This window comes from Sebastes fasciatus, chromosome 3, assembly GCF_043250625.1.
Source record: "Sebastes fasciatus isolate fSebFas1 chromosome 3, fSebFas1.pri, whole genome shotgun sequence".
Classification (NCBI taxonomy): Eukaryota; Metazoa; Chordata; class Actinopteri; order Perciformes; family Sebastidae; genus Sebastes; species Sebastes fasciatus.
Genome location: NC_133797.1, coordinates 37,716,603 through 37,742,866, shown reverse-complemented (window position 1 = coordinate 37,742,866; position 26,264 = coordinate 37,716,603). Strand labels below are relative to the sequence as shown.

At 41.4% G+C, this 26,264-nt stretch overlaps 1 protein-coding gene and 1 long non-coding RNA gene across 6 annotated transcripts in view; one reads left to right on the top strand and one right to left on the bottom strand.

Annotated features, from left to right (window-relative positions):
- The window catches only part of LOC141765001 (uncharacterized), a 23,954-nt gene extending 8,695 nt beyond the window's left edge, over positions 1 to 15,259 (bottom strand). The window contains exon 1 of the long non-coding RNA XR_012593344.1: positions 15,190 to 15,259. This is a non-coding gene — a long non-coding RNA (uncharacterized LOC141765001). The remainder of the gene's footprint in view (positions 1 to 15,189) is intronic.
- Positions 518 to 26,264, top strand: LOC141764985 (calmodulin-regulated spectrin-associated protein 3-like). 5 transcript variants are annotated; one of them, XM_074630740.1, is made up of 19 exons: positions 518 to 1,023; positions 7,767 to 8,044; positions 9,124 to 9,264; positions 10,441 to 10,530; positions 10,642 to 10,677; positions 11,378 to 11,425; positions 12,262 to 12,400; positions 13,609 to 13,748; positions 14,851 to 14,944; positions 15,039 to 15,090; positions 15,580 to 15,641; positions 15,731 to 15,761; positions 16,037 to 18,380; positions 18,484 to 18,605; positions 19,481 to 19,767; positions 19,861 to 19,960; positions 21,186 to 21,298; positions 21,396 to 21,514; positions 23,029 to 26,264. In XM_074630740.1, the coding sequence occupies exons 1-19, from the start codon at positions 888 to 890 to the stop codon at positions 23,356 to 23,358; spliced, it is 4,662 nt and encodes a 1,553-aa protein (XP_074486841.1). In that variant the 5' UTR covers positions 518 to 887; the 3' UTR covers positions 23,359 to 26,264. The 5 variants fall into 5 exon arrangements, with proteins under 5 accessions (XP_074486841.1, XP_074486838.1, XP_074486839.1 ...); XM_074630737.1 differs by having other exon boundaries at positions 519 to 1,023; positions 15,935 to 18,380; XM_074630738.1 differs by lacking the exon at positions 11,378 to 11,425 and having other exon boundaries at positions 519 to 1,023; positions 15,935 to 18,380.

Below are 26,264 nucleotides of genomic sequence, written 5' to 3'. Positions count from 1 at the left end.
CAAAGTAATTGATAAAATGTGACATGAATTGATATTTCTATTTTAATTTGCTTCTTTATTTATTTACCTTATCTATCTGCTCTTCTATTTAATTTTCCATTTATTTATTTAACTTTTTAAATTCTTTTTTTTACAATTAATAATTTATTTTTAAATGTATTTATTAATTATCTAATTGTTTATGTATTTATTATTATTATTATTATTTATTATTACATTTATTTATTTATGTTTTTCCCTTTGCAATATGAAGCAGAAATGTGTATATATATATATATACACATTTCTGCTTCATAATGCAAAATGACAAGGCTGTCATAAAGAAGCGAATTAAAACAGATTATCAGTTTGTCACATTTTATCATTAATTATTAATGCCATTTATATTTAATATTTTCATTGGTACATTTAATGGCATATTACTTTATTTTGTATTGTGCAGGTTTTGTCCTCCATACCTCAGGTCCTCAGATCTTGCAGGGAACACACTGTAGTTGAGTTGATGCCTTGCTCAAGGGCTCCCTCATGTGGAAGAAGGGGGTCACTGTGACTGACATTTATAGGAAACTCATCTGCTCTCACATGTAAAAACGGTGATGCTGTGATTCACCAGAACATTATTTTAGACCTCCTACTGCTGCTGTTACTGTTACTGTTGCTGATGCGTTCACGGTCCTTTTTTCTGTGACATCTTCATCTTCTAACGTGTAATCCTGTGTTTCAGTGTGTGTCTGCATCACAGGGTCCTCCTCCTCTCTCTCTCTCTCTCTCTCCATCCCTCCTCCTCTCTCTCTCCATCCCTCCTGCTGCTGCCTCTTCCTCCTCTTCCTCCTCCTCCTCCTCCTCCTCCTCCGTGCGTCGCAGCGCGTTGCATCGCAGCACCGGTCATGGTGGACTCTCCCAGCGCGATGAAGAAGACCTTCTCGGTGCTGGAGATCAAACCGCTGGACCAGTACGACTTCAACCGGGCCAAGACCTGCGCCAGCGTCCGGTGGCTGCTGTCGAAGTCGTATGGCTCTGCAGGTACCCTCTCCTCCTCCTCTGCATCCTCCTCCTCCTCCTCCTCCTCACTGAGGCGCTGCCTGGGTGGGGCGCTTCATAATAGATGCTGTTAGCCTATATTATGTGTATATATATAGAGAGAGACTATATATGGAGCTCTGATCGTTTTATTTACAGGGAATATCCAGCATCCATCCTCATCCTCATCCTCCTCATCCTCCATGCAGGTTACTGTGTTATTAGAGAGCAGGAGGGCCAGTTACTGACGTGCATATGAGTGTTGTCAGGAGGAATCTCCTCCTCAGTGATGCATGGAGGTATAGACGAGGTATAGAGGAGGAAGAGGAGGTAGAGGAGGCTGCAGAGCAACAAAGGAGCCGGTCTGCCTCCGGCCTGCAGCCTCAGCAGCATCACTACACACCTCCTTGTTTATAGGCGCTGATTAAACAACACTAACACATGCATATATATATTATATTATGTTATGTTATGTTATATGATAGATATGTGTGTGTGTGGGTGGGAGGGCCGTAAAGGGGTCATAATATTTGTGTCAGTGTTACGCACGCACGCTGTGCTGTAGCTCGTGCGTGGCAGCAGAAGGTGACATAAACTAGAGGTGTTATAGGAGACAATGACTGTGTTGTTGGGGATGACTGCTGGAAATGTTCCTTTAATCCAAAGCATTTAAGAATAAGTGGTAACACTTATAATTAGCTAGTAACCTATTTGGAATTTCTGCCAAATTACCCCAATATTTACCTGAAAATTGATCTAATATTACTTTATTATAAACATTATTTAATAATTATATCCCACTATATGCCCAAATGCTGGTAATTTATTTGATATATTTCCAGGAGAAGAATACAAAGTTAATTGATACGTTTATTTCCATGTCTGCTGATAAATAGATAATAATTAGCAAATAACTTATTTGAAATTTCTTTAAAAAAACCTCCCTGAATCATGACATTAGCTACCAGGTTACATTTGTGTAGACAATAAGTCACACAAAGGTGAGATTTGTGATTGAAGTGATTATTAGCAAGTAACCTATTTGAAATTACTGCCAATATTTACCTCAAAAAATGACTTTATTATAAACATTATTTAATAATTATATTCCACTATTTCCCCAACAGCTGGTAATTAATTTAATACATTTCCAGGAGAAGAATACAAAGATAATTGATATGCCTGCTCTGTCAATACCTCGACTTAGCCATTGGTATGTTTTTATCTATAAGGCCATCCTGGGTAGACTCCCCTGTTATTTATCTGTCTTTCTAACCAGAAAACATGGCAATTATGGGTTGCAGTCTAAGGACACGATGCTTATGACTGTTCCCAGAGTTCGGACTGAGTTGGGAAAGAGGGGCCTTTATGTTTTCTGCACCATCTGCATGGAATAGCCTGCAAAATTAACTTAAATTCCAGGACCTAGTCACTCTAAATTAATTTAAAGGCATGATGAAATCTTTAGAAATGGACTTGTTTTGATTGAAATAGGATTATATGGCTTTCCTGCACTTTTACGGTATGGCACCTTTGAGCTGATCTATTGTCTTATTTTTTTAATGTGTGTGTATGAAACTGTTTGTACTGCTGCCATTCTTGGCCAGGTCGCTCTTGAAAAAGAGATTTTTATCTCAGTGGGTCTAACCTGGTTAAGTAAAGGTTAAAAAATAAAATAAAATAATGCTTTTTTTTTCCATGTCCGCTGATAAATAGATAATAATTAGCAAATAACTTATTTGAAATTTCTTTAAAAAATCTCCCTGAATCATGACATTAGCTACCAGGTTACATTTGCGTAGACAACAAGTCACAATGGTGAGATTTGTGTCTGATCAGAAGTGTCTTCTATTAGATGAAGAGCAGCTGCTTCTCAAGCCTAAGGGCCCTATTTTAACCATTAAATGCTATTTTAGCATATAATTATTAAATAATGTTTATAATAAGTAATTTTGGATCAATTTTGAGGTAAATATTGGGGTAATTTGGCAGAAATTTCAAATAGGTTACTTGCTAATTATCACCTAATTACCATGAAATTTGCAGACCTTTAAAATGAAGTGTTACTGAATAAGTTGTATATACTGTAGAACTCTTGAGAAATATGTAAAAGCACATTTGCATCTGTCAGCATTGTAATGTTTATTTTGAGTGGCAGCTGCACTAGTAACACCTGCACAGTCTAATACAATCCAGAATAACACCTGGATTAAGGGATGGATGACATCATGCTGTTACTGTAGGGTGCGCCTCCTGTAAGGGAGACAACTAATTATTATTTTCACTAGCTATCGTGGATTATCTTTAATCTATAACTTGTAAAATAATATATATTGGCTGTATATAGGCCAATACAAATATTAGAGCTGTCACTCAATTAAAATATAAAATTTTGTATCGGTTCAAAATGTACCTTAAGTATTCAATACTCTTATCAACATGGGAGTGGATGAATATGCTGCTTTATGCAAATGTATGTATATATTTGTTATTGGAAATCAATTACCAACAAAAAACAATGACAGATACTGTCCAGAAACCCTCACAGGTACTGCATTTAGCATAAACAATATGCTCAAATCATAACATGGCAAACTGCAGCCCAACAGGCAACAACAGCTGTCAGTGTGTCAGTGTGCTGACTTGACTATGACTTGCCCCAAACTGCATGTGATTATCATAAAGTGGGCATGTCTGTAAAGGGGAGACTCGTGGGTACCCATAGAACCCATTTCATTCACATATCTGGAGGTCAGAGGTCAAGGGACTAAGAGTAAGATTAATCAACTAATCGTTTCTGGTTCAGGCTCTGCTGACTAACGATGTGATGTCACTCTGTAGGTTGATGCTGCAGCAGTTTCTCTTTCTGTGATAATCTTTAGACAGAGTTTCATGTTATATGTGGTCCAGTCCGGTGGGTCTATCAGTCGGTGTGACAGGAGGGTGAACTGAGCTGGAAACCTCTCAGCAGGGAGCCTTCATTGTTGTCTGTCAACTGGAAAATGCCCATCGGGCGCCTCATACAATTTTAATGGAAGCCCTTAAGAAAATAGCACTAATAAAGCCACAGTCCTGATTCAGCTGAGATTTATTCTACCTGACACAGACAGAGAATAACTCGTCTGTCAGTGACATGTCTTCATGTTTCTTTGTTGTTATTTTTTAGATGATTTTTCCAGGTCATTTATTAAAGGGACTGTTTGTAACTTCTTACACTTATAAATCATTGCGAGTCGGTGTCCCATGCACCAAAACTGCAAAGTTATATATAGTGAAGCCCGTCTGTTAAACAGTGTTGGCCGCGGTCTTAGTTCGTGGGGGAGACCGTAGTTTTGGTCTCCAGGGCCGGAGTCTCTGCTGTACTCTGCTCCTCTGCCTGCTTGCCTTCACTCACACACTGCGCTCGTTCTCGCTATTTTGCTCCACTCTACACGTGCACGTGCGCTTACTCCACACTGCAGAAGAGTTAGTTTAGCTCTGAGAATATCTAGTGACGTTTGTGCAGAAATAACTGCTGCAGCTCCTCCAGACCAACAGAGGTTTCCCGTGTCTTGTGAAGTGACGGGGCTCCACAGCGAGAAACGTTATCGTCTCTGATTGGGTGCCGGTGTCTCCCCCGTTCCCTCCGGCCGCGGTCGGGAGGCTGAGGCAGGAAAAGCCAACACTAGGATCAGCATTGATTCATGGAGAGACCTTCGTCTGGTCAGCTAATTACTGCCAAGCAGCTGAAATATAGAGTGATATTGTGGTTTTAGCTGACGTCTGTCGCCTCACTGTTTTGAGCGATGCTCGTTCATGTCTAAGTACAGCAAGCGCGAGCAACAGGACGCTGACTTTCGTTGGCTTAACGGCCACAGGTGTCGCTGTTAACAAGCAATTTCGGATTCTTACAAACAGTCCCTTTAAAATAAACGTTGTCGATCCAAAATAAAGACAGATTCAGCAGCTGCACGGCTTATTTTCTCGCCTCAAATGTTTTCAGAAACACATTTCGGTCAACTATTTTCGTGATATAAGAGAAAGACAGTTTCCAAACGAGCCGCCATGTTGTTTCCAGTTTGAAAGCTGGGAGCAGCAGCCCATGGAGGGAAAGCGTTCGTCCAATCAGTAGCCTAGTACCATGTGTCTAGTGGCAGACCATCAAGCGTCCAATGCTGGGAGGCGGCGCGTCCCCTCACGAGAAAAAACGCCCCGGTGGACACGTACCATGAAACTCAAATTTGTCTGGGGGACGACCCCTAGGCCCCCTCTTTGGTTTTGAAAATCTCCCTTTTTTTAAGGTCTCACGGTTGCCAAGTAAAGATGGGCACGCGCTCCAAACGGCTACTGCTCTAGTTGGGAAAATAATTGGCTGTGGTTTTCAGCCTCAAACGTGTTTGTGTATGTGTGAGGACATGTGGAAGGAAGATTTAAACGATTATCTTGTTAATAACTCAGTGATTTCCATCCATACAACCTGACACTGCACAGGCCTGTTTCTGTGATCTATGTTAAATGGGTTAGCTGGTTCCTACTCTGCAGTCCAGTCTCATCCCCTCTGCTGTGCTGTGATCGGGACAGAATAGCTGCTTTCCATTTCCACCATTCCCATGGTGACGGCCGTCCTCTCTCCTCCCAGTGCTGCAGAAGATGGTTGAGCCCCACACAGTGTGTGTCACACTGCAGTGGAGTATGTAGAGACACAGATTCAAATGCATTGTGATTATGCAGTCATTTCTCCTTTGGATGGGAGGAATAAGGAGTTACAGTAAGGAGGTTATAGAGAGAGAGAGAAGTAGCCCTCATTACGAGTGGACAGAGGAAGGAGTGGAACATAAAGGCTTCCAGGGACTGACTGTAAATGGAAGAGATGTAGACTCTGATATTCCCTTTAAGAAGTCCACTCCAATCTGCAGGATTATCCCGACTCCTTGAACATCCTTCCAGGGATGGAATATGGGTCAGCCAGGGGAGAGTGTGTTTCTGTGTCCACAGTGTCTATGAAATGACCCACTCATGACACACACACACACTTGTCTGGGGAAGCTGAGCTGATCATGCAGATGATGACATTATCTTCTCCTGCAGCCTCCCTGCAGTCAGACTCTGTCACTTACTGTCACCATAGTGGTAAAACTTCTTCACTTCTTTTACCCGGTAGTTATTGAGTTCTCTCTTCCAGAACAGATACGATAGTGGAGCTGCGTTCGTCGGCAGCAGCCTGTGTGAACTTTGTAAGCTTTTTTGTTGACAAAGCATTTCTCTGCATTCGAGTAAAACAATGCAGGGAGGCTGACTCATTATTCCCCATCTCTTTGTAGAAATCTCTTCTGTTTCTCCTCCCGTCCTTTTAGTAGATGAATGAGTTCCTCCACTCTCTTAACAATTATCTCTGCTCGTTGAATGATTGAGTGAACTCATTCAATTTCCGCTGTCCACTGAAATATTAATTCTGAGCTCCTTTGTGTTCATAAGCACGGTTGTTTTCTTTTCCTTCTAGCAGCATGCAAACCACATCTGTGCATACTTGCCAACCTACAGACCTTAAAAATAGAGAGGATTTCAAAACCAAAGCAGCGGGGGGTCTGGAGGTCCTCCCAGCGCTTAGTATATTAGCACTAGGGCTGTCAATCGATTCAAATATTTAATCACAATTAATGCAGGATTGTCCATAGTTAATCGCAATTAATCACAAATTAATAAAAAAATTGTAACTGTTTAAAATGTATGTATATATTTATTATTGGAAATCAATTGACACAAAACAATGACACATATTGTCCAGAAACCCTCACAGGTACTGCATTTAGCATAAAAAATATGCTCAAATCATAACATGGCAAACTGCAGCCCAACAGGCAACAACAGCTGTCAGTGTGTCAGTGTGCTGACTTGACTATGACTTGCCCCAAACTGCATGTGATTATCATAAAGTGGGCATGTCTGTAAAGGGGAGACTCGTGGGTACCCATAGAACCCATTTACATTCACATATCTTGAGGTCAGAGGTCAAGGGACCCCTTTGAAATTGGCCATGCCAGCTGATCCCCGTCAAAATTTTGTTTAAGTTTGGAGCATTATTTAACCTCCTTTGTGACAAGCTAGTATGACATGGTTGGCAATTCGTAGAATTTTGAATTTAGAAGACGATTGATTGACATACCAGACAAATCAGTGTTGAATTCAGATGCGTGGTGCATTGTTTATGTTTTTATATTGGATTAGGTCATAATTAGTGGGGCAGAACATTATAAATGTCTATGTAAGCGCTGAAAACAAGAATAGTACATATTTTTCTTTTAATTGTGGTGAAAAACCGGGACAATTTAGTGTTTTAGAGATATTTGTCGGGACTCAGGACACCCAGCTTAAACCCAGCCAATACCGGACAAACTGGGACGTCTGTTCACCGAAATTAAGAAGATGTTGAAATATTTCACACAAAAAAACTGCAGATAGTGCAAAGTCAGAGGATCCCCAAAGTCATTAGTATTAATCCTCCCATGCATGTCATGGCAATCCATCCAAAAGTTCTCATGGTTTCACTAAAATCCCCAAAAGTCAACTTGCTGGTGGCGCTAGACTCTAGCGGCTAGAGGATGAGCAAAGTCAAAAGGATTCATCATCTCAGGACTTTGAATGTTCGTACAATTTTCATGGCAATCCATCTGATAGATATTTAGATTCAGTCCGGACCATCCCTCGCACCATCCATGCTGCTAGTGCGTCTCAAAAGCTCAACGAGACTCTCCTCTTTCCTTTTTCAGAAAATGTCCCCGTGGAGCTGCGGGAGCCGCTTTACAAGGACCAGTATGACCAAGAACACCTCAAGCCGGCCGTCTCCAAGCTGCTTCTCTCCCCGGAGATCTACTGCCGAGCGCAGGCCCTGCTGGCTCAGGCGCAGGGGGTCTCCCTGCCGGCCGCGCAGGGGTCCCCGGCTGACAACTCGGCCCTGCTGCAGCTCCTCATCAAGAAAGGTTTCACTCCGAAGGTCCAGGATGCAGACGTCACCGAGGAGGACCTCAGCTTCGTCCCCATCAAGACGGTGGGTGTGATGGCATCAAGCAGTGTGTGCTCCTCAGTTTTAATGTTCATTCACATTTCCAGTGGTTACGTTCCCTTTAAATACCACAGAGGAAAATACTATATAACTAACTAAGTAAGTAAACAAGAATTAGCAGTAAAATTAACGTTTGTCTGGTGAAAACGTCTCTTAATGCTTTTCTGTCAGTTCAAGTAAAGGACTATGGAGGATGGAACCTAAATGAATAAATAAATAAATGACTCGATAAATAAATAAATATGTCATTAAATGTAGCAAAAATAATATTAAAAATAAATGCAGCCATTAATTAATTAATTGATCAAATGTGACATAAAATAATATTTCTGTTTTAATTTGCTTCTTTATTTATTTATCTTTGTATTAATTCCCTTATTTATTTATTCTTATTATTTACTTTTGCATTTATAAATTTATTTTTGCATTTATTTTTTATTAAATTATTTTTGGATTTATTTTTTATTTAATTATTTTTGCATTTATTTTTTATTAAATTATTTTTGGATTTATTTTTTATTTAATTATTTTTGCATTCATTTTTTATTTATTTTTAAATGTGTATTTATTTATGCATTTATTTTTTATTTAATTATTTTTTGCACTCATTTTAAATTTATTTATATTTATTTTTAAACGTGTATTTATTTATGCATTTATTTATATATTTATTTATTTCTGTACGATTTTCCCTTGCATTTCACCCCCTTATTTATTTCTTTATACATTTATTTTTTCCTTTCATTATGCATTTCTACCTCATTCATTCAGTTATTTATTTATTTGTTTTTGATTTTGGCAGGTTCCATCCCCATACAGTAGTAGGAGTAAAAAATAAGGACTCGTATAGTAAGAAGGGAACAAAGGTGACATTTAACAGTCTGACCTTGTGTGGAATATAAAATGTTGATCTGTAAAGTAGAAAATACCAGTGTTCAAAAAGCAACTACAGAGTCAGTACTGTAGTAAAGTTCTGATGGTATACTTGATTTAATCTGTCATTGTACGCTAATAGACCGGCAGGTCAGGAGGTTAAATTGTTCTTGTTCTTGTGATTGGTGCAGAAAGCCCACCTCGCCCTGATCGACGCTCTGATGACGCTGGTGGCTAAAGAGGCGGTGGGCCAGGTGAAGATGGCGGTGGAGGCGGAGCAGATGGGTGTCGGGGCTCCGTGGGAGAACGCTCTGCTCTTCTGGGTCAACAGGGTGAGACTACAAACCACTTTCAACCTCTTTACTTCTATACGTATTTGATTATTAAAGTACAGGTTCACTGTTTTTAAAATGTGGTGTACCATCATTTATACTCAAAGCATCAGCGGCAGCTTCATCTTCTTGAGAACCACTCTGCTGGCATAGAAACCAGGATGACTCTTATTTTAGGAAACAGAAGATGTATATTTAAACTCTACCAGAAAACGTGCTTTCTGCCAGACTTCATTATGCAAAGCTTTCTGTTTGTGGTGTGGAGGTAGACCCAGAGACACCTGATGGGAAGCCCTCTTTGTTTATCTTTAGACCGTACAGACAGGATCCTATGAGCGTACAATTACATAAGCCATGGCCTCATTGAACTGAGAAAAACATCTAATGAAGAGCTGCAGCAGCATAGTTTGTTCCACAAAAAATATTGGTGTTTGCATGATTATTAAAGGGCAGGTTCATCTGCGTTTTTTTTTCAAATGGAAATGCCCACACAGCCGTTATGTGATGAATAATGTGATGAATAATATGAACACTAGCACTATCTGAGTCAACGTTAGCTGTGCCAAGTTTGGAAATAACTGAAAGGCTTAGTTCAGATTTTTGAAGTGGGGTTGAATGTATACTTCCGTGTTCTGAGAGGTAAAATTACAGTTTTTGTGAATGGAGTCTGATGGCTTTGAGGTGAGCGATAAAACGGCTTCAGTTCCCGTCAGAAAGGGCTGTCTGACGGCGAGGTAAAGCGGCTGTGGACATAAAACATACGTATCATCATACCAACATTTGAATGTGGATATTTGACTATATTAGGAACACTACTGGGAAGGAAAACTAACATAATGGACCCGCACTTTAATGATTTTAGGAAGAAAAACAATGGTGTACGTATGGTGCACTACACCTGGACAATTATCTATTATTAATTATATTTTTTTGTATTTATTTTTTCCTTCCATGGTGGCTCTTAACTTGCCATATTGCTTTTATATTGCAGTATATTCATATGTTATACTGTGTGTACAAATCAGTTTTTATCATTGGTTTTCATGCAGTTCGTGTTTGCGCCGTAATCTATACATATTTATATTTCATATTTAGGTTGTTGTCTCTCGTGGATTTTAATAAGGTTTGGGTTTAAAAAAAAAAAAACGGTGAACTTATCCTTTTAATTTCCTACAGCTGAACCAGAAATTGAGAGAAACCACAGAAGAAGAAGAACCCACCAAGTCGCAGCAGACATGTACGGACCTGCAGGCCGCTCAGGACACGGTAAACACACGCATGCATGATGTTTGTCTCTCATCCTGTGGCTGTGCTGCTGAAGCTTCTAACATGGACCTCGCTCTGCTTCTGTCTCCGTCATGCCTCGCTCTCCGGCAGTGTCAATCCAACCGTTGGTACTGGAAACTAGTCCCCGTAAGTCCACTCCTCTTCTCCCGTCTGTCTTCACTCTCTGAATCCGTCCGTCCGTCCGTCTGCTGTGGCTGACATTGTGCCACACACTCACCTTATGAACAATCATATCTGCTGACCTTTTTCCAACTTATAAATGTCCTGTAACTGCTTATTATTATTATCATTAATATTATTATTAGTATTAACAGATGATGTTTTGTATGGACGTTTTTATTGGATGGCCCACAAATGCACAGGAAGCGATCTGCAAATGAAAAAATAGATGCACAAATGTGTAGATATCACTTTACATGTAAACCTTAAAATACGTATTTACAGAGTAAGTTATACGTATTTGTAAATCGCCCTGTATTTTTGTGGATGTGACTTTACACAACACAAATACAAAAAGTTTGTGGGTAGTGAAATATTTGCAGATCATGGTACACATTTGTGGAATGTCTTCTGCGGGTTACATCTAATAAAGTCCAATAAAAACGTCCATAGTTTTGGGTGTTTATGACTTTGTGACATTCAGTCGTCAGTTTCATCTCAAACTGCCCAGATGATCTGAGGCGGGGAGGAGGAGAGGATGGAGAGGAGGGAGGGAGGTGACATCACTCCGAACCTCTGCGCCCCTTGTTTGTTTGTTTGTCCCCTTCCTCTTCCTCTCTCTTGTCATTTATGCTTGTTTCCCTCTCTCTGCCATCCCCCCATCCAGCATGCTATCGCTTTTTGTTTGAAGGAGTCGGGGAATAAGCCGCCAGTGGTAACGTATAAACACCTCGCTCTTTTCTCACCCTCATCCTCCACGTCTCCCGTAGCAACGCACTCGACTCGACTGACCGATCACCACTCCTTGTCCCAAGCTGTCGATAAACGACCGACTGACTGACTGACTGCAAACTAATCACTATTCCAACCCCGAGGTTGGATGGATCGATTAAAACTCATTAGCTATTAACCGTGTTTATCTTTATTTTCTTTATAGTGTGCGTTACAAAGCCATGTTATAGGAGCCATAATATGGCTGCGTAACATCATTCAACTGATGCACAAGCTGCATTTGTCTTCTGTTGGATTCCCTCATTTTTTTTTTATTCATTTTGATGAATTTTCTTATCTGATTATGCATTTTTAAATCAGAATTGAGGCTCACAGTGTCGTCAGTGCCTGTTTCTGCTGCATGGACACCGGAGGACATAATCACTGACATTTTTCTTTTCATTTAATTTCTGTTTCTTTTTTAACCTTTGCGCTGCACCTTCTAGTTGCTGTGTTTCCTAATCGAGGCATCACTGGTCTTGCGCTTTGTTTCTGTGGGTTTTCTTCTCTGCAATTCGAGTTTGGCTGCCTTCATAGTTTGAGTCGATGGTTTTATTTATTGTCTAAGAAAAAGGACATTCCTGGCTGGTTGTGCATTTCTTTTGTCACTCTTCTAACTCTCTTAAACCTTTTATGTTTCACATCTGTAATTTTTCTGCCTTACGATCCTTCCTCTTTTCCCCTCACTTGTCCATTTGCTGTTTCTGTTTCCTACTTGTCTTTGCACAACTCTTCCTCTTTTTACCTTCTCCTCCTCCTTCCCTCTCTTCTCCTCCCTAGATTCGCTATAGGAAGGACAAAGTGCAGTCTAAGCTGACTCCTACTTTCCCTCTGGTCTCTGCGGTCAAAGATCTGTCTAATGGTTGCGCTATTGCTGCTGCGTTGCACTACTACTGCCCCAGCCTGCTGCCTCTAGAGGGTACTCTCTAACATGCATGCTTACACGTACACATCGATGATTAAATATTTATTTTTAGTTTCCAGACACTAAATGATGGCTCCATCAGTTGAAAACAATGTTTAGCCTCTTTTTTTTAAGGTTAAATGTGGTTATGTCACTCATTTTCACTCTTTGCAATATGCATTTCATATTTCATATTTTAGTTTGCTGCTGCAATTCAGTGAACTGTATTTAGCAAAACATTTTATGTTTAAATAGCATCTGTTTTTAAAATTAAAATTGATAATTAATGTCGACATTATTAATTATAATTTTGTTGTTGTTTAACAGTAAAATAATTGTTAACTAAGTTTAATTAACTATCAATTTACCAAACAACAAAATGATAATTCATGTTTACTAATGATTAGAAATGCTATCATTTATGTTATTTTAACAGTTTATTGTTGCACACATTATAACATTTTATATACTATATGTATATAAGTAAGTATAAGTATTTGTTAGTGATTAAGATATTATTTGTAAACCTTAAAATTGTTTGTAAAACATCTCTAAAAATTATTACTATTTATTATTATCATTATTATTATTATTATTATTATTCATTATTATTATTATTATTGTTTATTATTATCATTAACATTGTTAATGGTAAATAATTGGTTTGTAAAGCATCTATAAACATTATTTGGATAGCTGTTATAAAGTTACAACTGATGATAATAATTGTTAAATGGTTAATAAATACTTTGTAAAGCATCTATAAACAGTATTTAGATAGATAATTAATACTTTGTTAATGGGTTAATAATTGGTTTCTGGTCTATTTATCTATATAATGTTTATAGATGTTTCTTAAAGGTTTACAATTCATTTGGTAATCACTAACAAATACTTAAGATAGTATATAAAATGTTAAAATGTGTACAACAATAAACTTATAAAGACTATACTAATCTAATCAGAATGTAATTGTTATCGTCTCCTATCAGCTATAATACAATATAGAATTTATAAACTAATTATTTCATATTACACAAACTAATGATAAAATGTCATAAATTATAGCATTACTAATAATTAGTAAACATTATTAATGATCATTCCACTGTTTAACAGTAAAATAACTAAGTTTAACTAACTATCAATGTATCTGTAATGAATCAAAGACTTTTTGATCCACGTACATACTGATGTTTGTATTGTTTCTCTGCTCCTTCCAGATGTGTGTCTGAAGGACACCATGTCGGTGGCCGACAGTCTCTACAACCTGCAGCTCATCACAGAGTTCTGCGAGAGCAGTTTACAGAGCTGCTGCCCCCTGGCGGTGGAGGACCTGCTCTACGCTCCACCGGTCCTGCATGTAAGCATTATGACCTTTCACGTTTACACTGTAATGTACTGCAGACGCATCAGTACAGTTCCAGTGGGGAGCTAGAGAGCTTGGATGGATGGAAAAGAGGCAACAACACTAGATTCTCTATGGAGGAAAAGTAGCACTGCACTGACTGCAAAACACTCACGTTTATGTAAACATGAGTTTATGGTCTCAATCGCTAGTTTCAAGTCTTCTTCAATACAGCATGATGTTCAATTAGTAAATTATGGTCCCATTTAGAGTCAAATAGACCATAAAGCAGGGGATGCTTTAGTGCGGGGCTACCTTGTGATTGACAGGTTGCTACCACGGCGTTGTCCGGTCTGGGAGTTGTCCGTGTTTTCGTCTTGCAACTTTCACCCTTTCACAGTGTGTTTTCACTTCATCAAAGTTAACTAACATTTTGGGCACCTTAAAAATGTCTTACTTAGCGTTCGGTTGTACTTAGCTCCACCCTCTCGTGTCACTTCTGGTTCCAAAAAACCAAGATGGTGAAAGCCCAAAACCAAGCGAGCCTGCATCGATGCTGACTTACTAGCCATGTGCATTTTGCGTTTTATGTTCGGTATGGAACACTCTCCGTACAAATGTAAACTGCTCAAACTAAGAAAGATAATATTGCCATACAGACGTTAACAACTTAAAGGTTACATCATATTCAGGATCAAATGTCTAGTCTAGAAAACGGTAGACGTGTTCATTTGATTATAAAGTGTTGTACATTTACATGGACTGTTGCAAAAATGACATCCTATCACAGAAGCATGGGAGTAAGATTTATTTTTATTTTCAGTTTCTCTGTACATATTTTTTTTTTTTTTAATACTGTGAACCTTTGCACATCCCCTCCGCTTGATACGAAACCATGGTTATAAAACGTTACAACAGTTTTCGTCGGAGAGAGGGAAGTTCGTCCCAAAGCCTGCTGCTGTATTTACACACTACACCATAGAGAAGGGTGCTTCATTCAGCTGTGAGTGGTACTACAACCCGAGTGGGAGAGGGGAGGGTCCGGTTTGAGACCTATTGCTTATTCTCTCCACATGTGAGTCACCTCCACAGTAACCCAATATGCTCTTTTCCTCAGCTGAACATCATGAGCTTCATCGCTGAGCTGCTGGAGTGGTTTGAGGTTAAGAAGCCTGATTTTGTCCAGCCCATGCACCCCATCGACCTCACAGGTCAGTGACATCCAGTATGTTAATGAGAACATGTCCATAACGATAAATATCACACCGATGATCAGCCTCTGAAACTGTTTCTAATGTCTTTCAGATGTCTCAGGGTTACTAGACTGTACGAGTCCCGTCAGCGGGAACAGCAACAGGTACAAACATCCCACTGCTTCCACCCAAACAAAGATGGTCAGGGTACAAAAATCAATTGGGCGCCCCAATTGCACATTTTTAAGTTGTTCAAAATGTACATTAAAGGGAGATTTGTCAAGTATTCAATACTCTTATCAACATGGGAGTGGGCAAATATGCTGCTTTATGCAAATATATGTAAATATTTATTATTAGAAATCAATTATCATATGATACCAGTATCTTCTCTCTAGCTTTAAAATTGAATCTGCTACAACCTAAAAATTGCAACTGGTGTAAAATGTGTTAAAGAAATTAGTGGCGTTAAAACACATTTTTTAACGCTTTGACAGCCCTAGTCCTAAACCAATCTGAACCTAAACTGTATTTATTGAGTCAAAACCAGATTAAAACCTAATAAACCTGAGAAATGTAGTGAAATAGGACTTGGTTCAGCATACTAGTGTGAAATATTACATTTTTCATTTACTGTATTTTTGCTGTTTCAGTGGATGTCCTTCCTACATCTTCAAACAACCATTTGTGCCCATCTGCTCCCCGGTGTCACCAGGTAAGAAATAGAAAGAAATGCACAGGATGTTTTTGTTCAACCAAAAATATTCTTTAATAGACATTTTGACTTTTTTTCCATCTTTCAAGAAAACAAAAGTTGGACAAAGAAACAAATCAGGTAGTTATTCTTCAAAGCTTCATGCGAATTCTATAGTAAATGTTGTGTTGCATTCATATTTTATCTTAATTTTAAATCTTCTTACTTTGGCTTCCGTGGTCTCTGCTTTACCATTCATGTTGGCAAAACCCATCCATTTGTCCATCCTTCCATCATCATCCACCTCTCTGCAGTCGTCCTCTGTCTGCAGTGACGTTCAGCATCCCATTTGGGCTGGACAGTGATGTTGACATTGTCATGGGAAACCCAATAGATTCTGTCTTTCGCTCTGTCAGCACTGACAGCCTAACCAAGGGCATCCCTGCAATGACTTCATCGGTGACATCAGCAGGAATGACTTGTGTCCCGTACAGCCCTTCAGAGGACCTCAGCCACCTCGTCAGCGCTTCTGCTCCATCACAGCGCTCCTCCTGGGGCCCTTACGCACACACAACGCCTCTGGGAGAGCTGCCGACCATCGAGGAGGCGCTACAGGTGGTTCATACTCCAGACAGCAAAGATCGGAGGAAGGGAAGGATCTCTGAGAAAGGTGGAAGAGGAGTGTTGGGAGGAAGGCCAGAGCCCAGGTTACGTCCCGAAGGAGCCCCTGCTGGTTTCTTCCTACACTCCCCCGAGGGGGATAATTCCCAGCTGAGTAGCTCTGCTCCCTGTCGCTCTGGAGTCCTCCTTCGGCCTGTTGGTGGAGAAGTGGGTGACACTGAAAAGCAAGGAAGGGGAGAGAGGAAGGAGAGATCAGGACGCACCTCTGATATGTCACGTGATGACGACTCTGTTCTACGAGATGGCAGCGTTGACTCCTCTGAAGCATCGGATGATACCCCTAGAAACGCCCCTGGTAATATGCGACCCAATCGCCAAGGAAACAACAGCACCAGCAACAGTCCACGCATGACGAGCTTTGCTGAGCGAAAAGACAACAGAAGAAGACATCCCGCTGCTCCCGGGGAGGAGTCAGCCTCTGCTCCGACCCCAACAACCCCAGGAACTCCACAAACACCCTCCACCCCAGCAGGGGCACCTGGCCGCCAGGACAGCCCAGGTCCCAGAGGCCCTGAACCAGGCACTGAGGCCTGGGAGTTGGGGGCTCGTCTGGAGGAAAAACGCAAAAGCATCGAAGCCCAAAAAAGACGTATTGAAGCCATCTTTGCCAAGCACAGACAGAGGCTTGGAAAAACTGCTTTCCTTCAACTGAAAAGAGAGCAAGGCGAGGGAGGAGGGGAGGGAACAGAGGAGGACAATATCACCCTGGAGGAACGCCTCACTTGCATGGAGGAGCAACTGAAACAGGAGGAGGAGAGGGAAGAGAAGGAAAAGAATGAGAAAGAAAAGGATGGAGAGAAGGAGAAAGAGAAGCCATCTGTTTCCAATCCTCCTCGGTTAGAGAAGCAGGTCACTTTCTCTATTGACAGTAAGAAAGGGGCAGAGAAAGAGAAAGGAGGTGAAGCTGCCTTAGTGGAGTGCAATGAAGTGGTACAGAAACTGAGTGAAGCTCTGCAGTCACTACAAAAGGACATGCAGAAACTTACAGAACAGCAACAGCAGCTCATGACCAACCAAAGACCCATAAATACACCCAAAACCACTCCAAAATCCACACCAAGAAGTACCACCAAAACACCTCCTCACACCCCAACAAAGACACCACCAAGAACCCCGACAAAGACTCCTACGAAGAGTACCACTAAAGCTTGGGTTATTCCCGCTGCCTCCTCCCCATTACGGCGTTCTGAGCTTCTTTCCTCTTCCACCTCCCCAAAGACTATCATCTCCTCCTCCTGCCCAGCTCCTCGCACCAAGATCCACTCCTCCTCCACTCCCCGCAGCCCCAAGCACCACCTGCGTGCCCAACATCAGCCTCACCCACGGCCTTCTGAACTCAAGTTTCCCCCACTCAACCGCGCCCTGGCACCAACCCATAATGTGGACACCCTCCCCCACTTGCGGCGTGTGTCCCCCAGCAAGTGTCAGGATCAGACCTCCTCTTCCTTCCGTATCGGTGGGCCTCGGATTCCTCAAGAGTCTCTTCAGCCTACCCAGCAGCCACAGCCTGACGAGAACACCTCGGACACAGCCTCTAGCGAGACACCAACTCAGTTCAGCCTGGAGCTGGAGGACATGGAGGCTGTAGGAGGGCTGCCGGTCTTACCACAGCCCAGAGAAGATCGTCCGAGGCATGCTGGCGGAAGCAGCTCTGGTGCTCCTTCCGAGTGCTCATTTGAGAGCGAGACTTTGTCCATTTCTGCTGTTTTCAGCGTAGGACGTGAAGGAGGGAGAGGTGGAGGTGCAGAGAAGCGCTGCAGCCTGATTGAGGTCTCACTGTCATCTCTTGGAGGGCCTGAGGGAGGCAGTGATGTACCGACTGATGAAGGGCAAGAGTTTTCCTCTGATTCTATGAGCGACCACACAGAATCTGCTGTGGAACCTGCTGGAGGACTCGCTGCAGAACCCCTAGAACCTCTAGACCCCATAGAGACGCTGGATCTGGCCACAGAAGCTGTCAATTTACCAGAGCAACAAACTGAATCCGAAGGAGAACAGACAAGACAAACTGAGGCTGTGGAACCAAGTGGAGAGCTGAATGAGGCCGGGGCAAGAGGAGGAATTGGATTCTTCTTTCAGGTGAGTGCTTGCAAAACAAAATTGAAGGGAAAGTTTGCTTCGCATGCACACTTAATTCTGTCATGACAGTTGGGTATATGATCTTGTGCTTGTTTGGTTGTAGGGGGAGGTACATAGTGACCAGGAGATGGCCCAGCGGAGATATTTGCTGTTGGAAAAACAGCAGAAGAGAACTGAGGAGCTGAAGAAGAGGAGACAGTGGAATGAGCTGGAAAGGGAAAATAGGTAACAAACACATTTATGAATGCTTACAAAGTTCTTGATTTCTGTTGGCTTTATCAGACCATGACCTTCAGCGCGCATTGGGGCTGTTTGCGGCCGAGTCTGAAGCGGGCGAGATGAGAGTCAGTGCCTCCAAGTCTGAGGTCATGATGGTTCTCTGCTGGAAAACAGTGGACTGCTCCCTCCGGGTTGGGAGTGAGCCACTGCCCCAAGCGAGGGAGTTTGAGTGTCTCGGGGTCTTGTTCACAAGTGAGGGTAAAATGGAGCGGGAGATGGGGAGGCGGTTCGGTGCAGCATCAGCGTTTATGCGGGCGCTCTACCGGACCGTTGTGGTGAAGACCGAGCTGGAAGCTCTCGAGTTACTGGTCCATCTACGTTCCGACTCTCACCTATGGTCATGAGCTTTGAGTAGTGACTGAAAGAATGAGATCGCAGATACCAGCAGCTGAAATGAGTTTCCTCTGTAGGGTGGCTGGGCTCAGCCTTAGAGATAGGGTGAGGAGCTCAGACATCCGGAAGGAGCTCGGAGTAGAGCCACTGCTCCTTTGCTCCTGGACGCCTCCCTTTGCAAGTTTTCCAGGCGCGTCCAGCTGGTAAGAGGCCCCAGGGTAGACCCAGAACACGCTGTAGAGATTATATGTATCTTATCTGGCCTGGGAATGCCTCGGGGTCCCCCAGGAAGAGCTGGAAAACGTTGCAGGGGAGAGGGATGTCAGGAATTCCCTGCAACCCCCGCGACCAGGCCCCAAATAAGCGAAAGAAAATGGATGGATGGATACAAAGTTCTTTGCATCACTTTAATTTGTACATTTGTAAACTAATAAGTCCAAAACCGAGATGCATCCATGTAAAAGTAACCTAATTCCTCTTGGTTTCAGACCGGCTTCCTCAAATAAAAAGGGGGCATCTCCCTCCAATACACCTCCTGCTGGCACAACCTCACCTTCCCCCACACCTCCTGCTACACGAGTCCGGCGGGACACTTTCACGCGAGCGGAGTATGCAATGCGGCATCAACTCAAGATCATGGATGACTTCGACAAAGCGCTTTGGCAGAAATCAACCAATCAAGGACGATCTTCCGCTAAGAAAACACGCTCCCGTCCTCGCAGCATGACCAGGGAGGAAACAAAGCTGTCTCTGAGTCCAGCCAAGGGAACAACTGGTAAAGTCAACAGTGAGAAGTTATGAAGAAATTTAGAGTGTTTGCAGATGATTTCAAAACTGTTTTAATGTCTGAATATTTATGTTTCTCTAGGCTCTAAGTTGACCAAAGTCTACTCTAACTCCTCCCTGACCCTGGCAGCCACGGGTGAGCCAGGAAACCGATCTGGTGACCCCACTAAGAAACCCCACAGGTACACTGCTGCATAGGACATCTTTACTCTCACTTATACAGTTTTTAGCCACAATGGTAGCATGGTTTGGAAGAAGGCAGTGCTGGTTGGGCCAGATAGGTCTTTTAAGCCCAATCGTTTTGTACAGCGTGACGACATTTTTGTGACGGTACATATTGAGAGAAATTAGTATTTTCTTCAGCCATTGTTAAAAAACAAACCAACAATACTTGCTAGCCAGCGTTAACTAACGTGTTCAAAGAGTTATTCTGCCTCCACTTAACGCTACGCCCACAACATACGTCATCATGTGTACTAACAGAAAAGGGGTCTATAGAGAACAGTCTAGACCTGCTCTATATGAAAAGCGTCTTGAGATAACTTCTGTTATGATTTGACGCTATATAAAAATAAATTGAATTGAACTCAAAGCGGAAAAGGGGCAAATTAGTGCACTACTAGAGATTTCGGTTAAGTTGTTTTCATTAATTTAAAGTGTACTATTAACTATTTGGTTCACTATAAGGTAACGTTAGCATTCATTTGGTAGTTGCCTACCGTAGCAAAACAAAAAGACGCAGAAAATTGCAAAAAATGCTCTGTCTGATCGGGCAACAAGGATGCATCCAAATGACTTTGCCGATCCCCAGACTTTTTGTTAGCATAACCAGCATGTCAAAATGTCCACTTGTGCAGCACCTAAGTTCATGGCAGGGTAAATGAATGACCAAATTATGAATGCTAAATGTTGTAATATTACAAATGACGGTGCCAGGTTGTCTTAAAGCGGCAGTAGGCAAGATTGGATTTTGATTGGATATGATTAAAACAAGTTATTTTTATAAACTATATCCTGACAGTAGTGCATGAGACAGGTCATCCGGTGTCCTCCGGTGCTCCTAATGGCATCTGCAGGATTTCACGGACAGGAGGAAAACAACCAATCAGAGCCGAGCTGGAGCCTGCCGTCTCTGAGCAGCTGTCAATCACTCGCAAACTCCGATCAAACTAGGCAGCGCTGATCAAATATGAATCAATATTCCATACCAATACCATTCTAAATGTTAGTATGATGCTTATTATAGATTTAAACAACGCTGCATGCTAAACGTAAGCACATTACCAGTACACATGTTAACACAGGAATGGGCTAACATTATGATGTTACAGGTTAAACTTAGTTCTGCTAGTTCTACAGATATGAGGTGATGGCCTGTTGGTTCATTGATTGACATTTCTCCAACAGCCGTTCTGGTTCACCTTCAGGATGTGTAACACCAAGTAAATTGGCAAACCAGAACGGAGATAAAGACTGGGAGACTGGTTCCAATGGAACCTCGCCTGCTCCAGAATACACAGGTTCAGTACCTCTCAGTTCTTGAGTACTTATGTGCATTGCCAAAATGCTTACATTGTACACACGGGTTAGCATAAACAAGTGTTTTTATTTTTACAGGTCCAAAACTCTTCAAAGAGCCAAGCTTCAAGTCCAACAAATTCATGATCCACAACGCTCTCTCTCGCTGCTGCCTCGCTGGAAAGGTCAACGAGACACAAAAAAACAAGATAGTTGAGGTAGGGCATTCATTTTATTTTTCATGACAGTAATCATTTAAATCTTGTTGTTGTTACTTGCATGCAGAGGTGGAAGAAGAACTCTGATCTTTTTACTTAAGCAAAAGTACCAATACTCCAAAGTCATGCATTTAAAATCCTAATTAAAGGAATACTTCACCCCCAAAATGACCATCTGTATATCCATTACTCACCAGTGTTACCTCAAATTCTCTCGTGCCTCCACGGTGAACTGAGAATAACAAAACAGAGAAAAGTCTTGATGAATTGAAGTAAATAAGGCTTGGTTTAACAACAGCAAAACTAAATCAAAACATCTGTTTACAAATTCTCACACAACTAGTGCAGAATAATCCAGGTCTCATTTATCCAGTCGGATGCTCACTACTTCACCAACACATTTATCTGTTCAAAATGTACCTTAAAGGGAGATTTGTCACGTATTTAATACTCTTTTCAACATGGGAGTGGGCAAATATGCTGCTTTATGCAAATGTATGTATATATTTATTATTGGAAATCAATTAACAAAACAATGACAAATATTGTCCAGAAACCCTCACAAGTACTGCGTTTAGCATAAAAATATACTCAAATCATAACATGGCAAACTGCAGCCCAACAGGCAACAACAGCTGTCAGTGTGTCAGTGTGCTGACTTGACTATGACTTGCACCAAACTGCATGTGATTATTATAAAGTGGGCATGTCTGTAAAGGGGAGACTCGTGGGTACCCATAGAACCCATTTTCATTCACATATCTTGAGGTCAGAGGTCAAGGGACCCCTTTGAAAATGACCATGACAGTTTTTCCTCACCAACATTTAGCGCAAGTTTGTAGTGTTATTTAGCCTCCTGCACTACAAGCAAGTATGACATGGTTGGTACCAATGGACTCCTTAGGTTTTCTAGTTTTCTTCCCTCTAGCTTTAACACTGAGCCCGCTACAACCTAAAAATCACAAGTTACGTTAATGTGTTAAAGAAATTAGTGGCGTTAAAACAAATTTGCGTTAACGCGTTATTATCGCGGTCACTTTGACAGCCCTATTAAATATAAAGTTTAGAGGGGAAATATCTCTTTTGTGGGACTGAAATGTGAAAGTGAAAGTCCATAACTATTAGCATTAAAATATACTTAAAGTACTCATTATGCAGAATAATATATAGTATATTATTTGATTATGATGCATTAATGTGTAAACACCACTATCGTGCAGCTGGTAAAGATGGGGATCATTTCAGCTGCTTTATATACTGCCGGGTAACTATAACATATAATAATTTATTAGTTGATTTATATTTTGTATTAATAATCTAAATCATCAAAGTAACTAAATAAATGTAGTGAAGTAGAAGTATAAATAGATAGTAGTAGCATAAAATGGAAATACTCAAGTACAAATACCTCAAAATTGTACTTAGTTACTTTCCACCAGTGCTTGCATGTTTGAAGATCATTGAAGCAAATGAAAACTAAAAACACATGCTTTGTACTTTACCTCCGACCACAGGAGATGGAGAAGAGTCCTGCCAACCACTTCCTCATCCTCTTCCGTGATTCCAGCTGCCAGTTCAGAGGCGTCTACACCATGAACCCCGACACCCAGGAGCTCGTACGATTGGCCGGCGTGGGCCCGCGGACAATTGGCTCCACCCAGGTGGAGTCCATCTACAAATACAGTTCAGACAGGAAGCAGTTTAGCGCCATCCCCTCTAAAACCATGGGCATGAGTGTGGACGCCTTCACCATACCCGGCCATCTTTGGCACGGGGGAGGCGCGGCGGTAGGAGGTGGAAGCAGGAGAGCAAGCGTTACTAAGAAGGCCGTCATTTCCAAGTAAAGAACATAACACATCACCGTGAGAGATCATTAAAGAAAACACTATAATTACAGTGTGATTATGGTGAAAACTGTAGTCAAATGTGAAACACAGTTACACAGATTAGCCTTTAGCCACGTGTGTGCATACTGTACATACACTTGGATTTACTAGAAATCAGAAAATATTAAAAAATTATTTGTACTCCCCCCTTAATGTGCATGGAAATGATAACAGCACAATTTTCTTTTCCTAAACAGAAAACCCACTCAGATCCAGAGTGTACAGAGGAATGTTTTGTAAAACTTTAAGTTAATTGCACAAGGAAGAGGAACTTTTAAAAAGTCACAATACTTATACTTTCATTGTTTGAAGTACAAACTCTTTCTTTTAGAAGAATTATTAAGTTGTTTATTTAAAAACACCGACTTTAATAAGACCCACGATTACTGTCTGTTCCCTCTCTGGTTGTCTGGACTGCAGTCCTCGAGTAGAACGCCAGTTTTATACATGAAGCCAAACAAACAGAGAAAATGCCTTCTAGTGTCAGAGTGACAGCAGGACTTTTGTACGACTCTCAAGTTTAATTCTACCAACAGCCGTCAGCAGGTGGATCAAAATGAAAGATAGCCATAACCGTATGATGCAGAGAGCAGAAGTGAACTTTTTTTTTTTGGGACTGATTCAAAGATATGTAAATGTGTCCGTGGTAATCGGAGATGATAATCTGATTACCACAGTAGAAATGGTGATTTACTGTATGTGGTATAGACGGGTTCCTTGTATACAAACATTACTGGGTCGCAAAACCGCTTTGGCAGACTTGTCACAAGATTGTAGTCAACCGTTATAATCAACGTAGATTTCACATAGTTTGTACGTTCTTGTTGACTATACTAGAGCCCTGCAGAGTCTGACCACCAGATACCATTATCATATGACGTGTTAGTATGAGATTTGTTTATTATTATCACCGGTTATGAAATGGGTAGTAGTAATGCTTGAGTCCCTCTTGATGGTCGCAGACAGACACTTTTCCTTCAGCGATTCCTCAACAGGTATAACTTTAATATAAAACTGGAGACAAACCGGTCACACAGCAGCTCTTTGTATGTCGGGTAGGTGAACATTAACATTAGACCCCTGATGGCTCTCTATTAAATATTGTGTTGCTGGTTGCTAGCTAACGTTAGCGGTTAGCCTAGGGTGACCATACTTTCAAACCCTCCAAACCAAGACCTGCGCGTTGATGCGCATGCGTGCACGCACCATAGGCGATTTCATCAGGATGGCTAACATGGTGCACCTGTGGCCAAATTTGCATTAACGTCTTATTATTGCGTTAACTTTTAACTATTTAAAACACTTCCACATTTAATCACAGGGCTATCCCCCTCATGACGCACTGACAATTTGGGACTCCTGTAGAGAGTTTTCCATCAGAGGAAACGTATTGTTGTCTGGGACTACGGAAACTATTTTTTTCCAACTTAAGTTTTGAACCCGAACAATCTCTATCTCATCATGCTGCTCGCCACAGCCTCAGGCTATTATAATTAAAATTGTGGAGCTCAAGACTGACAGGAGCGGACAATCCTGAGGGAGTTATAAGCGGAGCGAAATGCCTGTTGATGCGCAGAAGGAACTGTGTAGAATAACTAATCAAAACGACACGCTTGATGTGTACATAAGCACGGGGGGTTCTGTGATTCAAAACTGCACTAAATGTAACCAGCGGATCTGTTGTGTCCGTGAGTAATTGTGGCTTGACAACTTCACTCTAGTTAGAGACTGCAGCGGAGCGCTGTGCTGCCGATTCAAATTTAAACTAACGGTTGGTACAGTTTACTGTACAACAACTCCTTGTTATCTCTGCTTTGGAGCTTGGCTCTGCTAGACGTGTCGTGCTTTCTGCCCCCTATAGCTGCATCTCTGTGATGACGTTGCACAGAAACCCGTCTATAAGCTTATTTCAAGATAATATAATAATACCACAGTGAAGACTTGATGAAACTATGTTGATAATGGGACTATGTATGAGCATCAGATGCCAACTAAACAACACTGAACTGATAGCACATTGAGGATGATATGTGTTATTATGCCAAGCTTACATTTAAAGGTACCTGCATTGTTGCGCTCTCGGTGAGGGATGGGTTCTGATAGCCGGTTCCAAGTTGGTTAAATTCCCGGATACATTAAGCTCCACGGGCAACCAATCTTTCATCCGCGAGCCTCTTTTTCCTCTTCCTGACACCACGGGCATCTGCAAAGAAAGAAAAACTGTTAACACAGTTACTAACTAGACTGAACATGGTGAACCGCCTTAACTTAAATGTTCCAAAGTCATTAAAATAACGAAACGCAATATTTGCGTGAAGGTACTTATGACAAAGGAGGGAACGACAAGTTGCTTGCTTAAATATTTGTATACCGTCCATCGTGTTAAAGTAAGCATTTTGATTAGTAACGGCGTTACACTGTACTCTGTGACCGGTAACGGAACAACAAATCGCCATCAGGTAACGTGAAGTGCATCATGCATGTAGAGGAATTGGTGATTTACTGTAGCTGATGTAGAATTGATATTATTGCCACTGTGTTGTTTGTATTTTAGCTTCTGCAGCTGCAGCACAGCTCCACAGCAAGAGGAAAAATGGGTCAGGAAAGGGTTAATAAATGTCAGAGCAGTAACAGAATATATAATATGTGCAGTAAGAGTCCTCCGTGGTTTAGGTATGATACTGAGTGGGAAAACAAACAGTACATCTTTTTTTAACCAAGACATTTCCCAACTACGTGGATTCGGAACAGGATACTATCAAACCCCATCCCAACACTTGGTAGAGTGCACACAATTAAATTGGTGTATTTCAGACCAGCATTCATGTATGAAATAACAAACTGGATTAAACTCCACTGATCAA